General features: G+C 39.5%; 2 protein-coding genes across 2 annotated transcripts in view; one reads left to right on the top strand and one right to left on the bottom strand.

The window, feature by feature from the left end:
- Positions 1–5,347, top strand: part of DAGLB (diacylglycerol lipase, beta) — a 16,582-nt gene extending 11,235 nt beyond the window's left edge. Inside the window, exons 13-17 of the mRNA XM_009320048.1 lie at positions 6–41; positions 526–594; positions 688–760; positions 2,332–2,585; positions 4,058–5,347. Of these exons, the coding sequence (XP_009318323.1) occupies positions 6–41; positions 526–594; positions 688–760; positions 2,332–2,585; positions 4,058–4,250 (625 nt within the window). The 3' untranslated portion in view covers positions 4,251–5,347. The remainder of the gene's footprint in view (positions 1–5; positions 42–525; positions 595–687; positions 761–2,331; positions 2,586–4,057) is intronic.
- A 627-nt stretch (positions 5,348–5,974) lies between these two features.
- On the bottom strand, positions 5,975–13,701 carry RAC1 (ras-related C3 botulinum toxin substrate 1 (rho family, small GTP binding protein Rac1)). Its single transcript, XM_009319991.1, has 5 exons — positions 13,629–13,701; positions 12,801–12,918; positions 8,685–8,747; positions 7,762–7,921; positions 5,975–7,595 (listed from the first exon to the last, which is right to left on the bottom strand). The coding sequence occupies exons 2-5, from the start codon at positions 12,891–12,893 to the stop codon at positions 7,465–7,467; spliced, it is 447 nt and encodes a 148-aa protein (XP_009318266.1). The 5' UTR covers positions 12,894–12,918; positions 13,629–13,701; the 3' UTR covers positions 5,975–7,464.
- Positions 13,702–19,414: the final 5,713 nt, after the last annotated feature.

Below are 19,414 nucleotides of genomic sequence, written 5' to 3' on the forward strand. Positions count from 1 at the left end.
TTAAGATGTTATGCCTTTTCTCCTCCAGGAGGACTTTTAAGGTAAATATGAGACTTCTGTTACTTGGTTCTGTGTCTAAGATGTAAAAATCTTCAAGGTAGTTGACAAATACGTTAGATGATAACTCTGGGCTTGACTATGTTAAGAGTTTGTTTCTCCACTAGAATTGGAGTTGCTCCATCTTGAGTTACAGTTGAGTTCTTGGGGGAATATTAGAGAATGAAATATATGTAGTGAATTCTGTCAGATGGCATAATTAGAGTTTAAAATAAATGTTTCGGAAATAAAATGCTCACCTGACTAGTCTAGCTTGGTCTGTTTGACATCTACCGTACCGTTATAATCAGCATTGAAATTACTCTGTCATCTGTAGCAAGTAGGTCTGAAAGCCTACTGAAGAACTGACTGCCGATGCTGCTGCTGTTGCCACGTATTTGTATTTTTATTGAATGATAATGATCATCATAAAACTAAAGTGTGCCTGTCTCTTCAGTGTATCTAAAGGGTGTCTTTCTTTTTCTTAAGCAAATCACTTGCAGATTACACTAAGCACTTCATTATTTCAGTCATTGTTGGAAAGGACCTTGTTGCAAGGTGAGATGGAAATATTTTTAAATTGTTCTTTCAGGGATGTGTTAGATTGCAGAGAATAGGAGGCTTTACTTTCTTCTGTGTGTGTTTAAACAGGTTAAGTATGCCCAACATGGAGGATTTAAAGAGGAGAATAGTGCGAATTGTGGCAAACTGCAACAGACCCAAGGTAACTAAATGCGGTTCCTGGTTGAAAGTCAGTGGAATTGTTAGCAGGGTTAAGCCCCAGCTTTAATGAAGTGACAATTGGTGTGTGTATTTTGATCTTAATGATGAGAGTTACAATTGTGTTTTTGTAGTTGTTTAACCTCGGCCAGCAACTGAACGCCACCCAGCTGCTCACTCGCTCCCTCCACCCCGGTGGGATGGGGGAGAGAATCAGAAGAGCAAAAGTGAGAAAACTCGTGGGTTGAGATAAAGACAGTTTAATAATTGAAATAAAATAAAGTAAAACAGTAATAATAATAATAATAATAGAAGAATATACACAATAAGTGATGCACAATGCAATTACTCACCACCCACCGACCGATGCCCAGCCAGTTCCCGAGCAGCAGTCACCACCCCCTGGCCAACTCCCCCCAGTTTATGCACTGAGCATGATGTCGTATGGTATGGAATAGCCCTCTGGCCAGTTGGGGTCAGCTGTCCTGGCTGTGCCCCCTCCCAGCTTCTCGCTGGCAGGGCATGGGAAGCTGAAAAGTCCTCGACTAGTGTAAGCACTGCTTAGCAACAACTAAAACATCGGTGTGGTATCAACATTGTTCTCATCCTAAATCCAAAACACAGCACTGTACCAGCTACTAGGAAGGAAATTAACTCTACCCCAGCCAAAATCAGGACAGTTTTGGAACAAAAGTATTTGTTTTTAATTCAGTGACACTTGGGTTAGCCTTTTACCCTATAAAGCTGTCTTGTTGGAACTTAAGATTCAACAAGACCTGGAAGATATCCGTGCACAACATCCAAGACCTGAAATGATCTGTTTGCTAGTTTTGCTGATAAAGGAAACTATTAAAAAATGAAAGAAAAACCAAAAAACCCAAACCAGCTAAAATGATGAAAAATCAGTAAAATTACTTACTTTAATAACCATTCAGTATCAGTAAGTAAACAAATTAGTGGTTTTATTTAAATTTTACCTTCAGAATTCATTTGGAAAGCAAGTATTTCTCTCTTATGGTGTTAATTGCTTACCTTTTCTTTTTACTGTTAGAAACAGAGTTTTGAAAGTGCTGGAATAGTTCTTTGTCAGGCAAGATGATACTGGAGGTATGGAGGAGTGGCTTAAAGATTCAAAACTGCCATTTCTGAACATCTAAAATTAAATCTGCTGTACTCGCAAGATTTCCATGTAGTCCCAGGATCAGGAGTTATGTAGAGGGCCTGGGTGATGTCGTAAATACAGAAAAAGATGACAAGACAGTTAGAAGTTACAGGTGCAAGAAAACTTAAATCTGCAGCGCAGAATCCACCCAGAATAATTCAACTGGTAACGACTAATGTTTTCTGTAGTGTTACCTAGTGGCTTGGGTTAGATATCAATGAAATAGATGTTACTGTGGGGAAAATTCCATAAGGAGATTTTATCAAACAAAAAGTTTGGGGAGCATGTGCATACAGTCACTTTTAATCTTTTAATTGTAGTTTCAGATGATGTGCGTGCAAGCACATGACTAGAATAAGTTACTTGAAGAAATGCCAAACCTCAATTTGACTGTTTTTTCTTTCTGAATTCAGTACCAGATTTTGCTGCGTGGGTGTTGGTACGAAGTATTTGGAGGAGATCCAGATAACTTCCCAACTGAGCTGGATGGTAGAAACCACGATGCCCTCACCCAGCCACTTCTAGCTGAGGAGAGTTTAATGGTCCATCGGTCACCTTCGTACAATGCCCTTGAGGATGAATCGCACTTAAATTCACCGCCTCAGTATCCTCATCTATATCTTCCTGGAAAGATTATTCACATTGTAGAAGAATCCAGCTCTAGGAGGTAAGTAGAATAACAAATACCAGTGTCTTGTTTTCCTAAAATCTACTTACAAAGTACACTTTTCCAGCTCTGCTTCTCATCTGCTTCTCCAATACCCATCTTTGGTTATTACACATTAGCTAGCATTTCAGTTTTTATTCTGTGCCTCCCTGCTGCTTTCTGTTTCACTTAAAGCCCTGGGAACTGTTTCTCTTCATGCCTGCGTGCCTTGTTCTGCCCATATGTTGCATGTGCTCAAGTGATGATTTTAAACAGTAAGACTTAAGTTCAGCTCTGGCATGCCACAGTTCCTACCCGAGACTGCAGATATTGCCGTCTTATGTCCTGGTAGTGGTGAAGTGATAACAAAACACCTAGTTATTGAGTAGTCACATGGACATTGGTGATGAGAAGGAGGTAAAATATTGCCCGTAATACTGGCTGGGCCAGACTGGAGAGGTCCAGTCGCACCAGTAACCAGTGTGCCCATGCAGCCTCTGGTTTCCCCTCCTTCGGTGCTTTTTCGTGGACGCAGGAAAGTGAGACAAAGACATCAGAAAAGCTGAAACTGCTGGGAGGGTGAGGATTGTGGTTTAGCTGGGGCAATGTTGTGGTTGGGGGGGGGGGGGGAGGGGGTTTTGTTGATGTTGTTTTTTTAGACAAAACAACCTGAAACAGCCCACAGGCTAGACAGTACTTGCTATCCTCCCCAGTTTCATTCTGAAACAAATAAGAGCATCTGTAACTTGCACAAGACCATCATACAGAAGAAAAAAAAAAAATCTGTACCTTACAGAAGAGGGAAGAAAAGGGCTAGAGAAGAAATCCATTTTTTTTCCTCCCGTTCACTAGATTAGTATTTTATTTAAGCTTCGCATCTTTAACATTTAACGATTTTAATACTGGTTTCACAAGTTAGATACTTTAACACCTGTGACCTGGCAGGTTTTCTCAATGGCTGCTCTTCTTCATTGAGTTCATTTCTTTTCCTTCATTTACTCCGCAGCACAGCAGTTAATCATGTTTTTTCTTAATTGGACTAGCACACAAAGGCCCCCATCCTGTACCGTTCTGTAAAATAAAATCCTAAATACATCATATGTGCAGCATTAAATCTAGTGTCTAGTCTCCTGATACCAGTGTGACTTATTCCCTAAATTTTACATTAACCCTGTGAATGTGCAGTGCTTAACCCCTCATCCCCCTCTGCTCAGACTGTATTTTGTGCTTCTTTGAGCAGGATTGTTGAATAGCTTCTTTCACTGTTAAGGCGCAGTATAATTTGGCATAGTTCTGCCTTCAGGGCCATTTAATGGCAGCGTTTCCAGCTGTTTCCTGAAGGTCAGAACTGTAGCTCTTCGGGCGCCCACCTTCCTGCTGGGAGAAGGTTCCAGTTCCTCCCTGAGCAAGGTCAGAAGTCTCCAGGTTGTCTGTTTCAGGCTTGGCATCTGTTCTGACAGTCTGCTTGTGAGGTGGTCTTTTTTTTTTTTTAGGTTGTGCTCTTCAGATATTAAATATACGGCAAGATGGTCAAATGAAACAGTCTTCAGCAGCATTTTAATAAGTCCCAAGATGATAACGGACCACATGCCAGATGTTGTGCTCAAAGCTCTGAACAGTTTGTCTCAGGAACATGGATCTTGTATTTCTTGTCAAACACGAGAATGTAACACCAATGTAGTGTAACCATCACTCCAAGAAGAGGTGTGGCGTTTTGTTTGGGTTTTTTTAATTGCAGGTTTCAAGTATTTGGGACACAGTCATTCCACTTTCATACTTAAGTGGATTTCAGTACTTTTTATCACATTGCATAAAATAAAGGCCCTAATGCCCTTGCCTCTGCAGCGAGCTCGAGTAGCAGTTTGCTGGTTAAAGCACAGATGCTGCAGTTACGCTGACGGTTGAGCTTTTACAAAATGGAAGAGTGTGACAAGGTCTGGCTAAGCCTGTGTACGCTGGCGCACGAGCGCTGAGGCGTCAGCTGAATACTTGACCAAAATGAGTGCGTGAGCCCAGCTTGGCCTACGCATTGGAGCAGCACCCTGTCAGACCTTAAAAAAAATAAATCCCATTCTGCTTCAAAGTCCCTTTGCGCGGTTGTCTTAGCGCCCTGTGACTGCCCTTTGCAAAGCCTGGAGGGCGTTGTGCGCAAGGAGCGCTATGAAAGCAATGCCGCAGTGCGGGAGGGCTGCGCCATCGCAGTGGCTGGAGGTGGGTAAGTGAACCAGTCTGCGGCGGGCAGCAGTGTGCGGGCGGGCCCCCCCTCCCCACCCCGGGGGGGGTTTAATCGCGCAGTTCTGAGTGATTGCACTATTTTTCTTACAGATTGTGGTAGTACCGTGGGGGGCAGGGGGAGCGTTGTGCTTAAATGCTGCTTGAGCAGACATGTGCAATATTCTTTAATCTACCCGTCTTTTGTATTTGTTGATCCACATGACTACTTTTATTGATTTTAAACTAAACTAATATTATAACTACTTAATGAGAAGAAAAAAAAAAACTGTTCATGCCCTGGCATCATCTTAGTCACTAGGTCTAGCTCTGACTACCGAGCACCTATCTAATTCTGCTAAAAATGTGTAACCAGTTGTACTGATTTTAAAAAAGTGGATTCCTTGTTTTTAGTATGCAACTATTTTAATTTTTTTTAAAAGCTCAGCAGCATTTCTTATTTAAAAAAATTGATAGAAATAAGTAAAAGTACTATGACGTGGTTGAGAATAACCGTGTGAATGTTCTTGCTGTGATACTTAATATGGAGACAAAATAAAATGCACTCTAAAAACCTGTCTTTTTATGTTCAGGTATGCTGGGTGCGACAAAAGTTACTAGTTTATAGCTGTTGCAATAGCTAGACGCTGCACAGCAAGGTAAGTCACCACCAACAGTGGAAGGCCTAGGGCCTGCTGCCTCCTCGAGCAGCTGGCAGTGGTGCTGCTTTCAGGGTACCGCAGTGTCACCCACCACCTCCCCGGGAACGAGGCTAGCCCCTGGGGAGAGGGGCAGGGCAGCAGGCTCGCATGCTGCTACCCTGGAGACAGCTTATAGCATGGCTGTAATTTTAAAAGGCTAAAAGCTGAGGCATTTAAGCACAAACCGTACTGTGCCAGAGCCGCCATTTTACAAACCGTTAAAGTAAGTTAACTGTTTTAGAAGAAAAACATTTTGTTTGCACACAATAGAATGAAACAGGTATTTTTTCCCCTGGTTGTCAGCAGCTTTAAAACATTGCATAAGCAGCAGCGGGCACTAGTTAATAACTCAAATGTATTTAATTCTGGTTCTTAACGTCAGGGCACCACTGCAACAGCCTGAGGAGACAAGTACACCACGCTGCCATTGGCATTGGAAGAAGAACATTTACTCACAGTGGTACAAGAACTGCTCAGAAACTCAAACGTTCCCACACATGTGATTCAAGGATTTATTAAGTCATACATGCAAAACATACTGCTAATTGCATTAGCAAAAGATCAATGTAAAAACTTCACCATTTTGCAACTTTTATTTTTAAGTTTTGCTTTAGTGGTTGAAAGGCTGTCGTTCCACATTGTATTCCTGCCAGTTTAGGACGTACAGAACATTAGCACTAATTTACAGAACCTCACAGACCCAAGTTACCATTACTTAATCTATGCTGCACATGTACATGTAGTGACATAAAGAAGAACACTTGTCTGCAATTAGTAATGTTACAGTGGTGGGGATAGCTGGCAAATAGTGATAGTTGAGAAGGTTTATAGAGGTTTAAAATATAAAAATTACCAAAATGTGTAAAGCTGCTTCACATGATTTTTACACCTAGTTAATAGCCTAAAAGCTCCTCAGAAAGCATATAACTTACTGGATCAGAAAATACAGGAAAATCGATCGGGAGGATATGCTTGAACATTCTACTCTAATTAAAAAAAAAAGCGAGCAAATTTCTATCATCAGAAAGGTTTTAAAATACAAGTTATATTGCTCAGTAAGAAAAGATTCTACAACAAAAGCATTTACTACACAACAGTTGTGGGAATGACTGGTTCAAAGTTGTACCTAAATGAATGCCTTACTTGAAACGCAAAGGAATTTACCTATGAACACCAACCTCTCTTCCACTACTGCACCTCTGGGAAAACGGTGACCGATTTCAGCCTCACTAGAAGTCAGTTCAGTTTCAGCTACTCTGGCAGTGTTGTGTAAGTCATCTGTACAGTGTCAAAATCCTGCCTGGCACTATCATTTGACCCAACCCAGTATTTCATTTATCCATCACAATACAACGCTGTCAAAAGGACTAGATACACTTCAGTAAGAATAGTTATTTATTTATTTTTTTCAATCACAGCAGCAAGAACTAGATTGCAACCGAGCCCTTACCAACGGTAAAGCATTTTACACTGTGACTCGAGGGTGTCAGTCATTGTCAGAGATGTCGGTTCGATATACAATGCTGTGCAATGACTGGGGGTTGAGAAAACGTTTAATAGTAAAACGCATTAGAGTGCAGTGTTCTGCTAATTATACAGTACTGTTACTGTGAAAAACTAGAAAGTGTTTTTGCATTTCCTACCAGAAATTAGAGTCATCTTCAGGAAGAATCTTTAAAAAACAGTTTAGTGCTTAGTGTTTGTAGCACAACGCAACTTAGTTCAGCAGATAGTTTGGCAACGCTTAATTGAGCAAGAATAGGATTTTAAAAATAAGGCTTTACATAGGTTTGTCTTTTCAGGAGTTTGCTTTTAGAAGAACGCAAGGTAACTTTCATACTTTAAACAAATGAAACCGTGAAATTGTTGATTGGTTCAAGAATTTATGGAAGAGAACTAATTTATAACAGAAAAACTTGGCATTGAGTGTGAATGCTCCATTGTTTGAGCAAAGCACAGGGTTTGGAGTGGGTGGGGGAGGGTAACGTTTACAGCAGCAGGCATTTTCTCTTCCTCTTCTTTACAGGAGGGGGGCACAGAACTGCTCGGATAGCTTCATCAAACACTGTCTTGAGGCCTCGCTGCGTAAGTGCTGAGCATTCTAGGTACTTCACTGCACCTGTGGAAAGCAAAAAGGCAAATTACAAAGCAGTTTTCCACAGTTAGAGCAGCACTGCTTCTACCTAACTCCACAAGAAAAGCCAGGCATTTATTTTAATTAAGGTACACCACCTTCCACAAACAAAATTTAGATCAAGTCAACAATAACCCCGTTGCCTTCATACCGATCTCTTTTGCCATGGCCAGGCCCTGTGGGTAGGTGATAGGAGTCAGCTTCTTCTCCTTCAGTTTTTCAATAGTGTCCTTATCATCCCGGAGATCGAGTTTGGTACCCACTAAAATGATGGGGGTGTTGGGGCAATGGTGCCGCACCTCAGGATACCACTGCGAAAAGAACAGCGTAGGTTGTGTGTGCGGGCAGAGTTCCATGAAGGCTCTCAAACGTTATGACTGAGAGGCTCAGCGTCCTTCACAACACTTTCAAGAGTCAGTCAAGGAGCAAAGGGGAGAACGCAAGACCCCGTTAAGGCAGTATTAAAAAAAAAGAGCATACAATTGCAAGACATTTTTAATGAAGCCAACAGGCAGTTCCATATACTTTAAAAATTTATCCTATTAAGGGCTGTCTTTTCTCCACACACCAGAAAAGCCCTGATCTGCACTTCCCCCACCCGTGGGACCACCTCTCGTTTGTGAAGTCTCCACAATGCCATACAGCCGAGTTGTCCGAGGACATGAAAGACTGCAGCAGTAGCAGAGCACGTGCTAGAATGCTGGCTGACCCAAGAAACAAGTGGTATCCACCTAATTTTTACATGCTTTTGTTTTTTAATATTTTTCTTTAAATTGCATTAAAAGGAAAATTCCTGTCTGTGATCTTAGCACCTTGTTGGCCAAAAACTCTTAAGCTACAGTTATCCTATCAATGCATCAAGGAACAAGTCATACTTGGAGTGTTTCGCATGCCCTGAACTTCCACGACTTACAAGTTAGGCAAATGGATTTCTGCCTTTTCAAACTACATTTCACACTGCCTGCCAAAAAAAAAAATTAAAAAACCCACACACACCTAATATTTTCCAGACACTGCTGTAAAGTGAACACTATGTTGAACCCTGAGAAATAAAGTGATACCAGCTTTACTTACCTTAGCACGAACATTTTCAAAGGAAGCAGGACTCACAAGGGAAAAGCAGATTAAGAAGACATCCTACAAAACAAGTTGATAGAAGTTAGCCCAGCAGAGCAACCATTGTGAAATCTCATCACCATGAAAAGGCCAATATCACCAGCATCTGTATCACACCGCCATCTATATCACACTTTCAAAAGGCAAGGTCGACGACACAGTTGCACGTGACAATCAGAGGTAGCTTTCCCAGTGGGAAATCCATTCCCAGGCAGCTACAAGCAGACACAAAAGGGGGGAACCAACAACAAACAGATTGTAATCAAGTTTATAATCAGCTATTGCAGTAGCCAGCAACTAAAACGCTAATACCATTGCATTGCAAGCTTTTTTTCCCTAAATGTCATTTCTTCTCCCTCACTGACTGTCAGGAAAAAAAACAACAAAAAGAAACCAAAACACCCCACACTTCAGATCCTTGATGAACGCCGTTAGACTGGCTTCTGAATTGGGGTTGTACGCTCTTTGCAGACCTCTAAGTGATTTAACCCTGGAAAGACATGTAACTCGTAGGATGATGCAAAGTGTTAACCGTTGGCACCGATTTTTTTAAATACGAATATACTATTAATATACTACTCTAAAGTAGTCTTAAATTGCAAAGGCAAAGTATACAGTATGGAATTAAAAAAAAACATACAACGATAATTTCTACAATTATTACGTCCATGCCCAAGTCAGAAGAATCTTGTAGAACTGTCACTTCTACTGAATGTCAGTATAAAAAGATTTCAGCATTTCTCTAGAAACAAATTAGGATTGAGAAGGTATTAAAAACCTTGAAGCTCCCTCCTTCCCTTTCTAAGTTATGAGAAAGCAGAAAGAAAAGTGGTTTTCAGGGATCTTGCATATCTCGCTTTTCAATTGAAGGCAAAAGAAGGATTGTAAGTAAGAGCAGGTAAAAACATTTTTGAGCAATGCTACACTAACTGCCACGCAGCATACTTCAAAAAAGTGTATGAGCTTCATACACGACACTCTAGTCTACAATCATTCAGAATAACCACAAAATTAATTTTCCCTGTCTAACCAGGTGAAGATCGTAATCTTGCTGTATGACCCAAAACTCAGTAAGTATCTCTCAAACCAAGCCCAACTTTCCCCAACCTACCTCTGCATCTGTACTTATTCTGGTATCAAATGTGTTAGAATCGGGCGTTTCAGAATGTTAGTTGATTGTGCTGCATTTCAAGGCATTTTGTTAGGTCAGCATCTGACACCTGCACTGCTAAGCACTTGCAACCCAGTTGTTCATGCATCACCCCAACAAGTTTCCGTAGCAGCGTCCCAGAAGAAGAAAGAAACAACATGGAATAACGTGATACTATGGCCACTACTTCTGTTTTCCAATTCTGCAGGTTTGTGGTGACTGAAGTTTGCACATTACGCAGACTCTCTCCTTTACTACCTCCAGAGATCAAAAAATTCAGTGTAACTGTGAGGAATTATTTGAAGATTTCAGGTGTCTTGCACACTACCAATCTTAATAAGTAGGAGGAAAAACTCTTTATTTGCAAGAAAAGGTTTAGTCTTAGCAAGTCTTTGGTAACAGAGTTCTCAGATCTAGCAATTCGATAGTTCCAAGAGAAGTAGTTGTTTAAAAAATAGGGGCCAATTTATCACTATCGTAAGCAAGACAAGATGACAGAACTTGGAACTGAAGTTTTACATACGGCAATAGGTTGATCTGTCAGACTGGAAGATATATTCTTACCATTGGTTCCTCCAACCTAGTAACAGTAGGAGATAAAGTTACTCCTAAAATGGATTTAAGGGAAAACGTTCTCAGTCAGCGATTTGTGCTCACAAACATTCACAACATGGCTTTTCTTCTAAGAGAGACGCTGCCCTGTAATTCAGCATAACCAACGACCTGCACCCAGAACAGACCACCAGACTTCCCCGTAAACCTGCAAATGTCCATCCGCATTGTCAGAGGAAACTTGCAAGAGCAAACCTCTCATGAAAAGCATCCTCCTAACTTAATTTTCTTTTTTGTTTGCTCTCCTGAGGAAACAAAGTTAACCACCTTTTCTGTCCCAACTTCTTCCTTCCCCAAGTGTTTTGGAATACTAGTAGACTTCAAACACATTCAAGAGAAGGTATTAAATTCCTGTATATTTTAAGGGGAAAAAAAAAGATTAATAAGGGGAAAAGATACAAATTAATGCCTCCGCTATGGCAAAGTCCTTACTGTGAAGTTAATAGCTGTTGAACTGCTGGGTGGCTAATCAAGACACACATATTGGCCAAGTAATCAGCAATACCTGCTTTCCCCTTGCCCAGAACATAGTTCAGGTGCACATACAGGGAAACAGAGGGCCACAAGAACATGTGAGGGGTGAGTTTTAAATAGCACGGTGAAGGAAGGAGGCGGCTGAATGCAGATCCCAAAAAAAGTCAGGCTTCATCAGCTCCACTGTTCTCTTCCTCTGTGCTTTTTGTTAGTTTCATGGGGTTTTTGTCCCTTAAGTGATGATGAACCCTACATATTGCACAAGTCTGAAATCTGAAGACCGCTTCATAAGAAGTTCAAGACTTGCCACCCTGTTTCATTTTCTGCTGTAAAAACCAATCCAAATAACTGAAAGCACTTCAAACCTTTACTTAACAGTTATACATGCTTGTACAGAAGAGATTTTTTTACCAAAAGTATGCTTTGATTGACATGGAATTCTTTTGCAGTCTATCAGAAAGCCACGGTTATTTTAGCAGGTCAAAGACATGCACGTGCATTCTGTCCCTTTGTCATAAGGGGAGAACAATATTCTCCCTTACAACTCTGCCTTCTCACACTATTGAATGATCTTTCAACGTATCTTTTTCTACCCTGACATACTTTTTTGAAAATATTTTTACAATGTTAAGCAAAGCTAAGTTCTCCTAAGTATCCTATAAATATCTAAATATTAGCGAAAAACAGCTTTCCATTGTTTCTCTTCCTAGAAAAGGCAGATATTTCTGGCATTTCTACTAGAGCTGCCTACAACTGGCAAGTTCACATCCATCTTGGGTATCGTAACTGATGTAAGAGTTAGTGAGCAGTACATTAAGGAAAATTGTGAATTAGGACAGTTTACTTAAAAAAGCACCAGAGTTCATTAAATAAGATTCACATTATTCAGGAGAGCAGTTATAGAATAACTGGAACAATTTTGCATTTTACATTATTAGCACTTGAGTATATATATCTGACAGTTAACAACAACAGTGATCAATGCCAAAAAACCCTGCAAATTACCACCTTTCTTTACTCACAGCACAGCTCCACCAGATAAAATAACTGCTCTAAATAGACTAGAAAACCAGTCTCTACAAAAATTAACTGTAGCTGAAGTCCCACTGGAAAGAAAAGAGCAGGTTACTGCAGCATTTTTCATATACAAGGAAAGATGTGGCATGCAGACAGGACTTAACCAGTTGCAAGCATGGAAGACAGAAGCACATTTGTATTTATGTTATAGCACAAACTACCGTAAGTAATAAAATAGCCACGGGCTTAAGTATGTTTGAAAGCTCCGACCCACCCTCTCTGTCAATACCAATAATATCTTCGTTCAGTACTGCCCCTTTCACATTTAGAACATCTTCACAGAGACTAAACAATATCAAGTGCTTAGCAGTGACAGTGTCAGGTGGCAGCCAAACAACACGCCAAAAAACAAAAACAAACCCCACTTTTGGCAGGCATGCTAACCTTAAAATCAATGGACTAGCTGATGGGACTATTCGCCCAGAGGTTTTTTGTTTTGGTTTGGGTTTTTTTGGGATGGGCTTGTTTTAAAACAAGCATTCTAGTTCATTCTCAGGCTGCAACTACACGAAAGCCAAAACATATCGGTGCACACAAATACACAAGCACAAAAACTTCAACATTTGTACAACTGTACACACATCGAAGATTATATTACAGCCACAGCACGTAGGATGAAGGAAGGTAGGTTGCAACAAGTCACTGTTACTAATAAATACAACTCCAGATGTGACAATGTTGGCCATATGTTCAAAAAGAAAAAACCTTTATGTTAGACAAAGCGGTACAGATTCATTGTAGTTTCACACTGTAGTTCTTACTGTTTGCGGATAAGAGAGTGGACGTAGTCTGTCATAGTCCTCTTGACCAGCTGTATCCCACAAACCCAGATTGACCGGTTTTCCATCAACCATTACATTAGCAGAGTAGTTGTCAAAACTAAAAAATAAAGAAAGTTAGCTGCATTAGCTTGCAGTAAAATAGGGCACCCAGGGACCTCTTCCTACAGAGTCCTAATTGGGAACACTACAAAAGAAAACATTTTTATTGCATCCTTCTGCTCCCCAGAAACAAAAGAGAACTACACTAATACTGATACTGACAAATCCTTACATGCAAGAAAATGGGAAGCACCAAAATAAATGAATCCCCACAATCACGCCTGAGGAGCTATAGAGCTGTGGCTGGCTTAGCACAGGATTGGCAGTAGCACAAAAAGTGGAAGGAACAAAAAAAAAATCTCTAGTTACGTAAACCAACTATTTCTGACTACGATACGATGTTTTACAAGCTGTTCATCCTTGGGACTGCTTATTATTTCTATCTTTAATATAATTCATAACACATTATTTTAAAAGAGAATAGCATCTGATAAAATGTTAGTAAATATTAGTTCCTAATAAGCTAGGTCTAGTGAGCAGGGAGAGGCAAAACTGATGGAGCATGAACAAAACCACTGGTATGACTGCTAAGCAGTAAAAAACTAAAAGTGCTCCTCCTTACACACACCCAGAAACTCAGTTAAAAATTTAAAATGAAACTGAAGGGTGCTTGCAGCCAATTCAAACAAATCAAATAAGGAATCTGGAATGGCAGTAAGCGCAGAGAAGTTGACAGAAATGAGTTTTAAGGATTTTATAAGTACTTACACAGTGGGTATATATTCTCCAGGAAATGCATTGGTTGTGTAACTGATGAGTAGGCATGTTTTACCTACAGCACTGTAAATAGAGAAAGTTCACATGTAAAAAACATTCATCTTGAATAATGAGAAATAATATTCCTTTTAGGGAAGAAGACTGATCACATCCAGTCATCTAAGGAACAATTGAGTGTCGGTAGTGACTATTGTGCAGGAAAACAGCCAATAGACTGTAGCCTTAAGATTACTGGCAACAAAAACACACCTAATATAAACATCCATTTTGTGAAGTGGTAAGTTACCAAATTTCATTAGTCTTTAGACAAAAAAAAAAAATCACAAGTATTAATAAGACTACTAACATCTGCTAGTCACCCGACTGAATACTCAAGACCGCCTTATTCCAACTCCCTGAAATTAAAAGAAAACTCGAAAAGTATTTCCAGATACCCTTTACACAATTCCAAAACTGTTATCTTTTCCAGAAAATGGTATACTTTCACATAAGTTTGAAAAAGCTTGAAAAGTATAATTTCTCACATTGTTACTTTCGAGTATTTGAGGAACAAATACAAATTATAATCCTCACAGTATTTATTGCTATTGCAAGATGACTCCCCACACACATTCGTCAACTCTTCAAACATTTCATAAACTGATTTATAGTACATATATAAGTTACATACATTTTATAATTTTATATAGTTTTATAAGTTACACTCCAATATTGGAGAACTTGGAACACTGAACTTTTCCCCACAGATCTAATTCTGAACAGCCTCAAACAGTGGCAGGACAAGGTTCTCTTGCAGGTTTCCTTCAAAACTCTAGCAGCCAGCTCCTTCCCTCTCCACTCTCCTCCCCACATCTTATCTAGAGTCAAACATTAGATTAACGACAATTGAATTTTTGTTTCAGTTTCAATTAAAGGGTTGGAAAACTTTAAATTGGACCATATTTCTTTTTTAAAATAGACTCTGCAAAGAGTGTTTCTGACACTGCGGACTGGTTCCCATGCTGGCTTCTCACTTGAGGTGCATAATCCTTTAACAGTGTGAGAGATTCCAGAGGTGAGTGTGCAACTAGTTCCTCAAAAGCGATAATGCCCAGACAGCCTTACAGTCTTCCCGATCACTCTTCTCAAACAGACAAACTCCCATGCAAGGAAAACCGTGTTGTCTTGCAGATGTTTTATCACTACAACGATTTGCTCAAAGCAAGACAGCAGTAACTTTGAAACCTTGCTGTACTTACGCATATAATCTTGCGATTAGCATTAGGTTTGACTCACGAGCCTCCTGAACTAAATCTTCACAAGCTGAAGGAACTCGTTAAAGTTTTAGTCTAGAACTACAGTTAATATTTAAAAAACAAAACACAAACCCAACCCAAGAACTAAATGCTATTGCTAAAAATATCCTATTATCCTTTAGCTTTTGCAGAAGAAAAAAACTCACAGAAACAAGCTTTAGTCGAGGGCTTACTAGCTCTCCAGCTGCAAACATTTTGAGGTATTCATATCTGAATTTTACTATATATATCTTTCACTTAAATCATTGCATTTCTTCTCTCAGTTCGGAAGCATGTGGACCATCCCTTCACTTACCAAAGACCATCTTCAAAATGTTATTTAAAATTATTTAACACTCAACATTAACCAACCAGCCTTACCTAGTGACTCACAATTTAAGGCAGGTTAAGTAAATTTGAGCTTTGTCACAACCATAAGTTGCTGTGTATGTTGTAGCTCAATCTGTAACAAGTCTCTGCATTAAACTTCAAGCAGTTTGATACTGCATTAGCCCGAGAAGTTATTTGATAGCAGCATCTGACAACATTACCTTAAATGCTTGAGCTACGAAAGAGTTGCTTCAGTGTGCAAAATTATCTAGGATTTTATCCTACGTGCCATTTTTTAATTGTAATTTATGTTTCTGAGCTGACACCTAGCATAACATCCCATCTGCTGCAACTCTCTCTGATCATACCATGCAGTTTTCCACACTACTTTTCACACCTGCTTCTAAGGAAACAAGATGCCAGCTCCTTGCACAGTCCGAGTTTTTTTTTTTCCTTTCAGCAAGGAAATTCCTTTTACCAAGCTGTAACAACAACAAAAAGGGGACATTTAATTCTACTCTTGATAAGTACAATCTTTGAACATTTTCCTGACACTTGTGCTTAAAAGTAGGAGAGGGATTTACCACTCAAAAAACTTCTGTGGGAAAGGACAGGGGAGCAGTATAACAACACAGCGCAGCTAATTTAACAGCTGTCAAAAGAAGAGATCCCATCTTATCTCTTGCACTAGCACTCATTGACTCTGTAACAAGCCAGAACAAGGAGTTAAGGAAAGCTATTCAATCCACCTCCCCCATACGGACAACTTGCTATTTTAGCTCCCTGAGCTATCAGATCAATTTGAATACACTGCTAAATTGCACTTACAACACTGTAAAGCAGGCTACACTGGTCCGACTTACAAAGGACAAACGTGAAAACCTTCAAATACTGAGAGGAGCAAAACCCAGAATCTTTGGGAAACTTCTTGAGGCGCAAAGGCTACATGTTCTCACACTTCTAGAACCTGTTTGCTCTGATGCTTCATTTTCCAGTAATTTTGGTACAGGTAATTTAAGCTTCTAACAAATTAATGTTGAACTCAACATTTTCAGCAGCAATCAAGAACTTTTCTCTGCACCCAGGCTCCTTTGCTCACCTTGCACTGAAACTGGTGAGGCTGCTCTGGCTAATCAAAACAGCGCAGGAAGGAGGCGGTAAGAGATTTCATTCCAAGCTTAGAAGTGCCTGCAGTGTGTTTCTGTAGCAGCAATCAGCCAGAGTCATTTAAACAAGAAAAAACACGTTCAACAACCTTTTTTCAGACTTGCTCCATCTAGGTTTCCTGCTTTCCTTGCCTTTTGGCTCGCTGCCCTATGAATCAGATCATTATGGTCGCCAGTCTTAAAAATAAACACTAATGCCTACCTTTATAAAAAAGTACATCCTCCAAGTACTTTATCAACTTTTTTAGGCTTCTAACTTCTGTATTAAAGCAACTCCTCTAAAGAGAATTCCAACTGTTTGGCAAAATATAAATCCTTGTACATAAAGGCTGAGACTGAGAAACTAAAATAACACCAAACCAAGATTAGTCATAACAAGATTTCTAGCAACTACTTAATCATAGCTCTGTCCACCCCCTATTACATAAATGAATCTAGTAACATTTGACTGTAATTAAAAATATGGCCTACAGAAATCCAGCGTTTTAACCACTTAACAATAAGTGAAAGACTTACAGAGGACAGCACCGAGTCCCTTATTGCTTCCAGGTACCATCCAGGAATCAATGTATTTATATAACCACATAGGTATTAATTCCTGAAAACAAAACATGTCATCTCTTTCCTGGCCTTATTTACACTAACAAGTTTTATGAAGTTTCCCCCCTGTGTTAGAGCTGCTTGGAGCCATGTTGTGACATGCACTGAAAATGCCGTTAGAGGGTCTGCACCAGCATTTCTTCCACTCTAAAGGCTCCGGAGCTGCACAGGTAAGTTGAGTCTCTCCCGCTTTCCCCCAACTGAAAACTAACTGTGAGAATTTAGTCCCCATTTGCAGCCATGGTAATGGAGACCAGCTGAGCTACTTGCTGGTTTAATTCCAGAAATGCTGATATCTACAAACAGGTGGCAGCCTTCATAAAAAGCTTTATCTCCTTTTTCTTTCTCTGATCCACATGAACTACCTCCCTAGCAGACATGACATGATGCACAACAGCCCAGGTCTTCACTCAAACGTTAAACAGTAGCTGAGATTTCTCTAGTACCATCCTCAGACCAAAAGTTCAGTATTTTTGCTATAGGAGGTTGAGTTACCTACAGCTCTGCCAGATAAGCTGTTTTACTCACTATGACACACCCTCTCCCAAATATGCTGTTCAGTACCTACAATACTACTACATTTTTTAAACTTTATAAAAGTTCACTAACACAAAGTTTCAAGTCACTGCGCTCTCTACAGATTGCATTGGAGAGACCTGAGGCGTTCAGCATCTTACACAAACATTGCGCCACACTCAATAAGAAGCCAATTTACCCTACCCCCCGCCCCCCTTTCTCGATGAGCTTTCAAATCAAATACAGCATGGCTTTAGCAGACAAGGTCTCAAATTAAGCAGAACTCCAAACAGGGACTCTTAATTCACTGCTCTTGTTCTTACAGTATTTCTACAACTAAAAAACGCCTACAAAAGAGCATGAAGTTTGACCATTTCTGTGGCATCCAGTGATCATTTCTCCAAAATGCAGAACTTCCCCTAACATTACATGACATCACTGGAGATTTCATACCACTTAACAGCTGCCTTTTTAGAGTGAAAACAAAAGCTGCTAAATATAACTTAACACAGATGCTTTTTCTCAAGTGTCAATCAACAGCAATTCTTGCAGTTACTCAAGTGGAGTGCTCTTCATCTGTCCTGCACATTCCTACTGCTCTGTATCATGAAGAAGTCAAAGCAACAGTTGCCATTTATTTTTCCCCAAACAATCCTCACAGTGAAGAAAAAAAACAAGAGCAAAATATGATAGCAAAACTGGCATACACGCCATGTTTTTCCAGTCGAATTAGTTGTCTAAACAGATACTAGTCAAAGCTCTAAAAACAAACATGAGTTATGTATGAGAAACAGCCTACTCATTTATAAATTGCAACAATAATAATCACACAGGTACTTCTACAGCATTGTTTATTTTGTTCCTAGCAGATCTTTGCAGAGGGTACATAAAACAATACCCGAGTTTTATATTACATAAGCAAATCTTTAACTTGCATTGTTTTACAGAAACACTAAAGCTTTAGCCTTATCTAAGCCAAACATTACACATTTCCTAGAATACCTGTAATGCTTGAACTTTTGAAGCAGCAGCAGCGAAACACAAGTAGTTAAGTATTTTTTAAAAACACCGAATGGAGAATGATACAAAGCTACCAAAAATGAGCAATAGTACCTGAATGGAACCTTAAGAGAGATTTGTTTCTAACTAAGGAGGAAGGAAAACACATTAAACTACTGTATTTTGTTCACACATAGGTACAAAACTCAGGTAGAATGGCATCACTTTCATTTCCAAGACAAAGAGCAATAAACATGTTAGGAAGTGGGATGGTTTACAAAGCAAATTATTAAAAGAACTGTTTTGTTGAATGAATTACTGAACATTATACAGTTTGTCTGTGCTGAGTTCTCAAATCTAGTGAAGGAAGTAGACTGAACTTTTTTCCCCAACGCAAACATGATGTATCACATTTATTTACAGCATTGTCACAGAAAATGCAGTTCAGTTGAATTAAATATATATATATTAGAAAAGCAAATTTGTTGGGTTTGAAATCAATATAACCAAAAGAACAGTCCATAGTTATCCTACCTAGCATCAAAGAATTACATTATGAAAAGTCTTAATTTGTCAAGATATCACTTTCATGTCCATACTGCTCAAAATCTTACACAGCAAGTCAAAACAAATATATCACACAGAGTACCTTTATCTGTCAATCATACTTAGCTGCCTTTTTAGGGATTCTACATCTTAAAAAACAAAACAACAAAAAACACTGCACACAAATAACTTGAAGATTAAGCCACCACGTGAAATTACAGGCAGTAGCAAGACTATTTAGCTACACTTCACTCCTCTGTCATCTACAGAAGTTTGCTGTGATACCAATTATGCTCAGCCTACACTGGGATTTTTGTTTCTCCTAAGGGAGAAAAAAAAAAACCAA

The sequence above is a fragment of the Pygoscelis adeliae genome, unplaced genomic scaffold (genome assembly GCF_000699105.1).
Source record: "Pygoscelis adeliae isolate BGI_AS28 unplaced genomic scaffold, ASM69910v1 Scaffold242, whole genome shotgun sequence".
Lineage (NCBI taxonomy): Eukaryota > Metazoa > Chordata > Aves > Sphenisciformes > Spheniscidae > Pygoscelis > Pygoscelis adeliae.

What these genes read in the sequence shown, in the direction of transcription:
- RAC1 (XM_009319991.1), bottom strand. Translation starts at nt 12,893, where the DNA reads ATGGTTGATGGAAAACCGGTCAATCTGGGTTTGTGGGATACAGCTGGT. An exon ending in TTGAAAATGTTCGTGCTAAG is followed by an intron (nt 7,922 to 8,684) that starts GTAAGTAAAGCT and finishes TTCTTTTCGCAG; the next exon opens with TGGTATCCTGAGGTGCGGCA. An exon ending in GGCCATGGCAAAAGAGATCG is followed by an intron (nt 7,596 to 7,761) that starts GTATGAAGGCAA and finishes TGCTTTCCACAG; the next exon opens with GTGCAGTGAAGTACCTAGAA.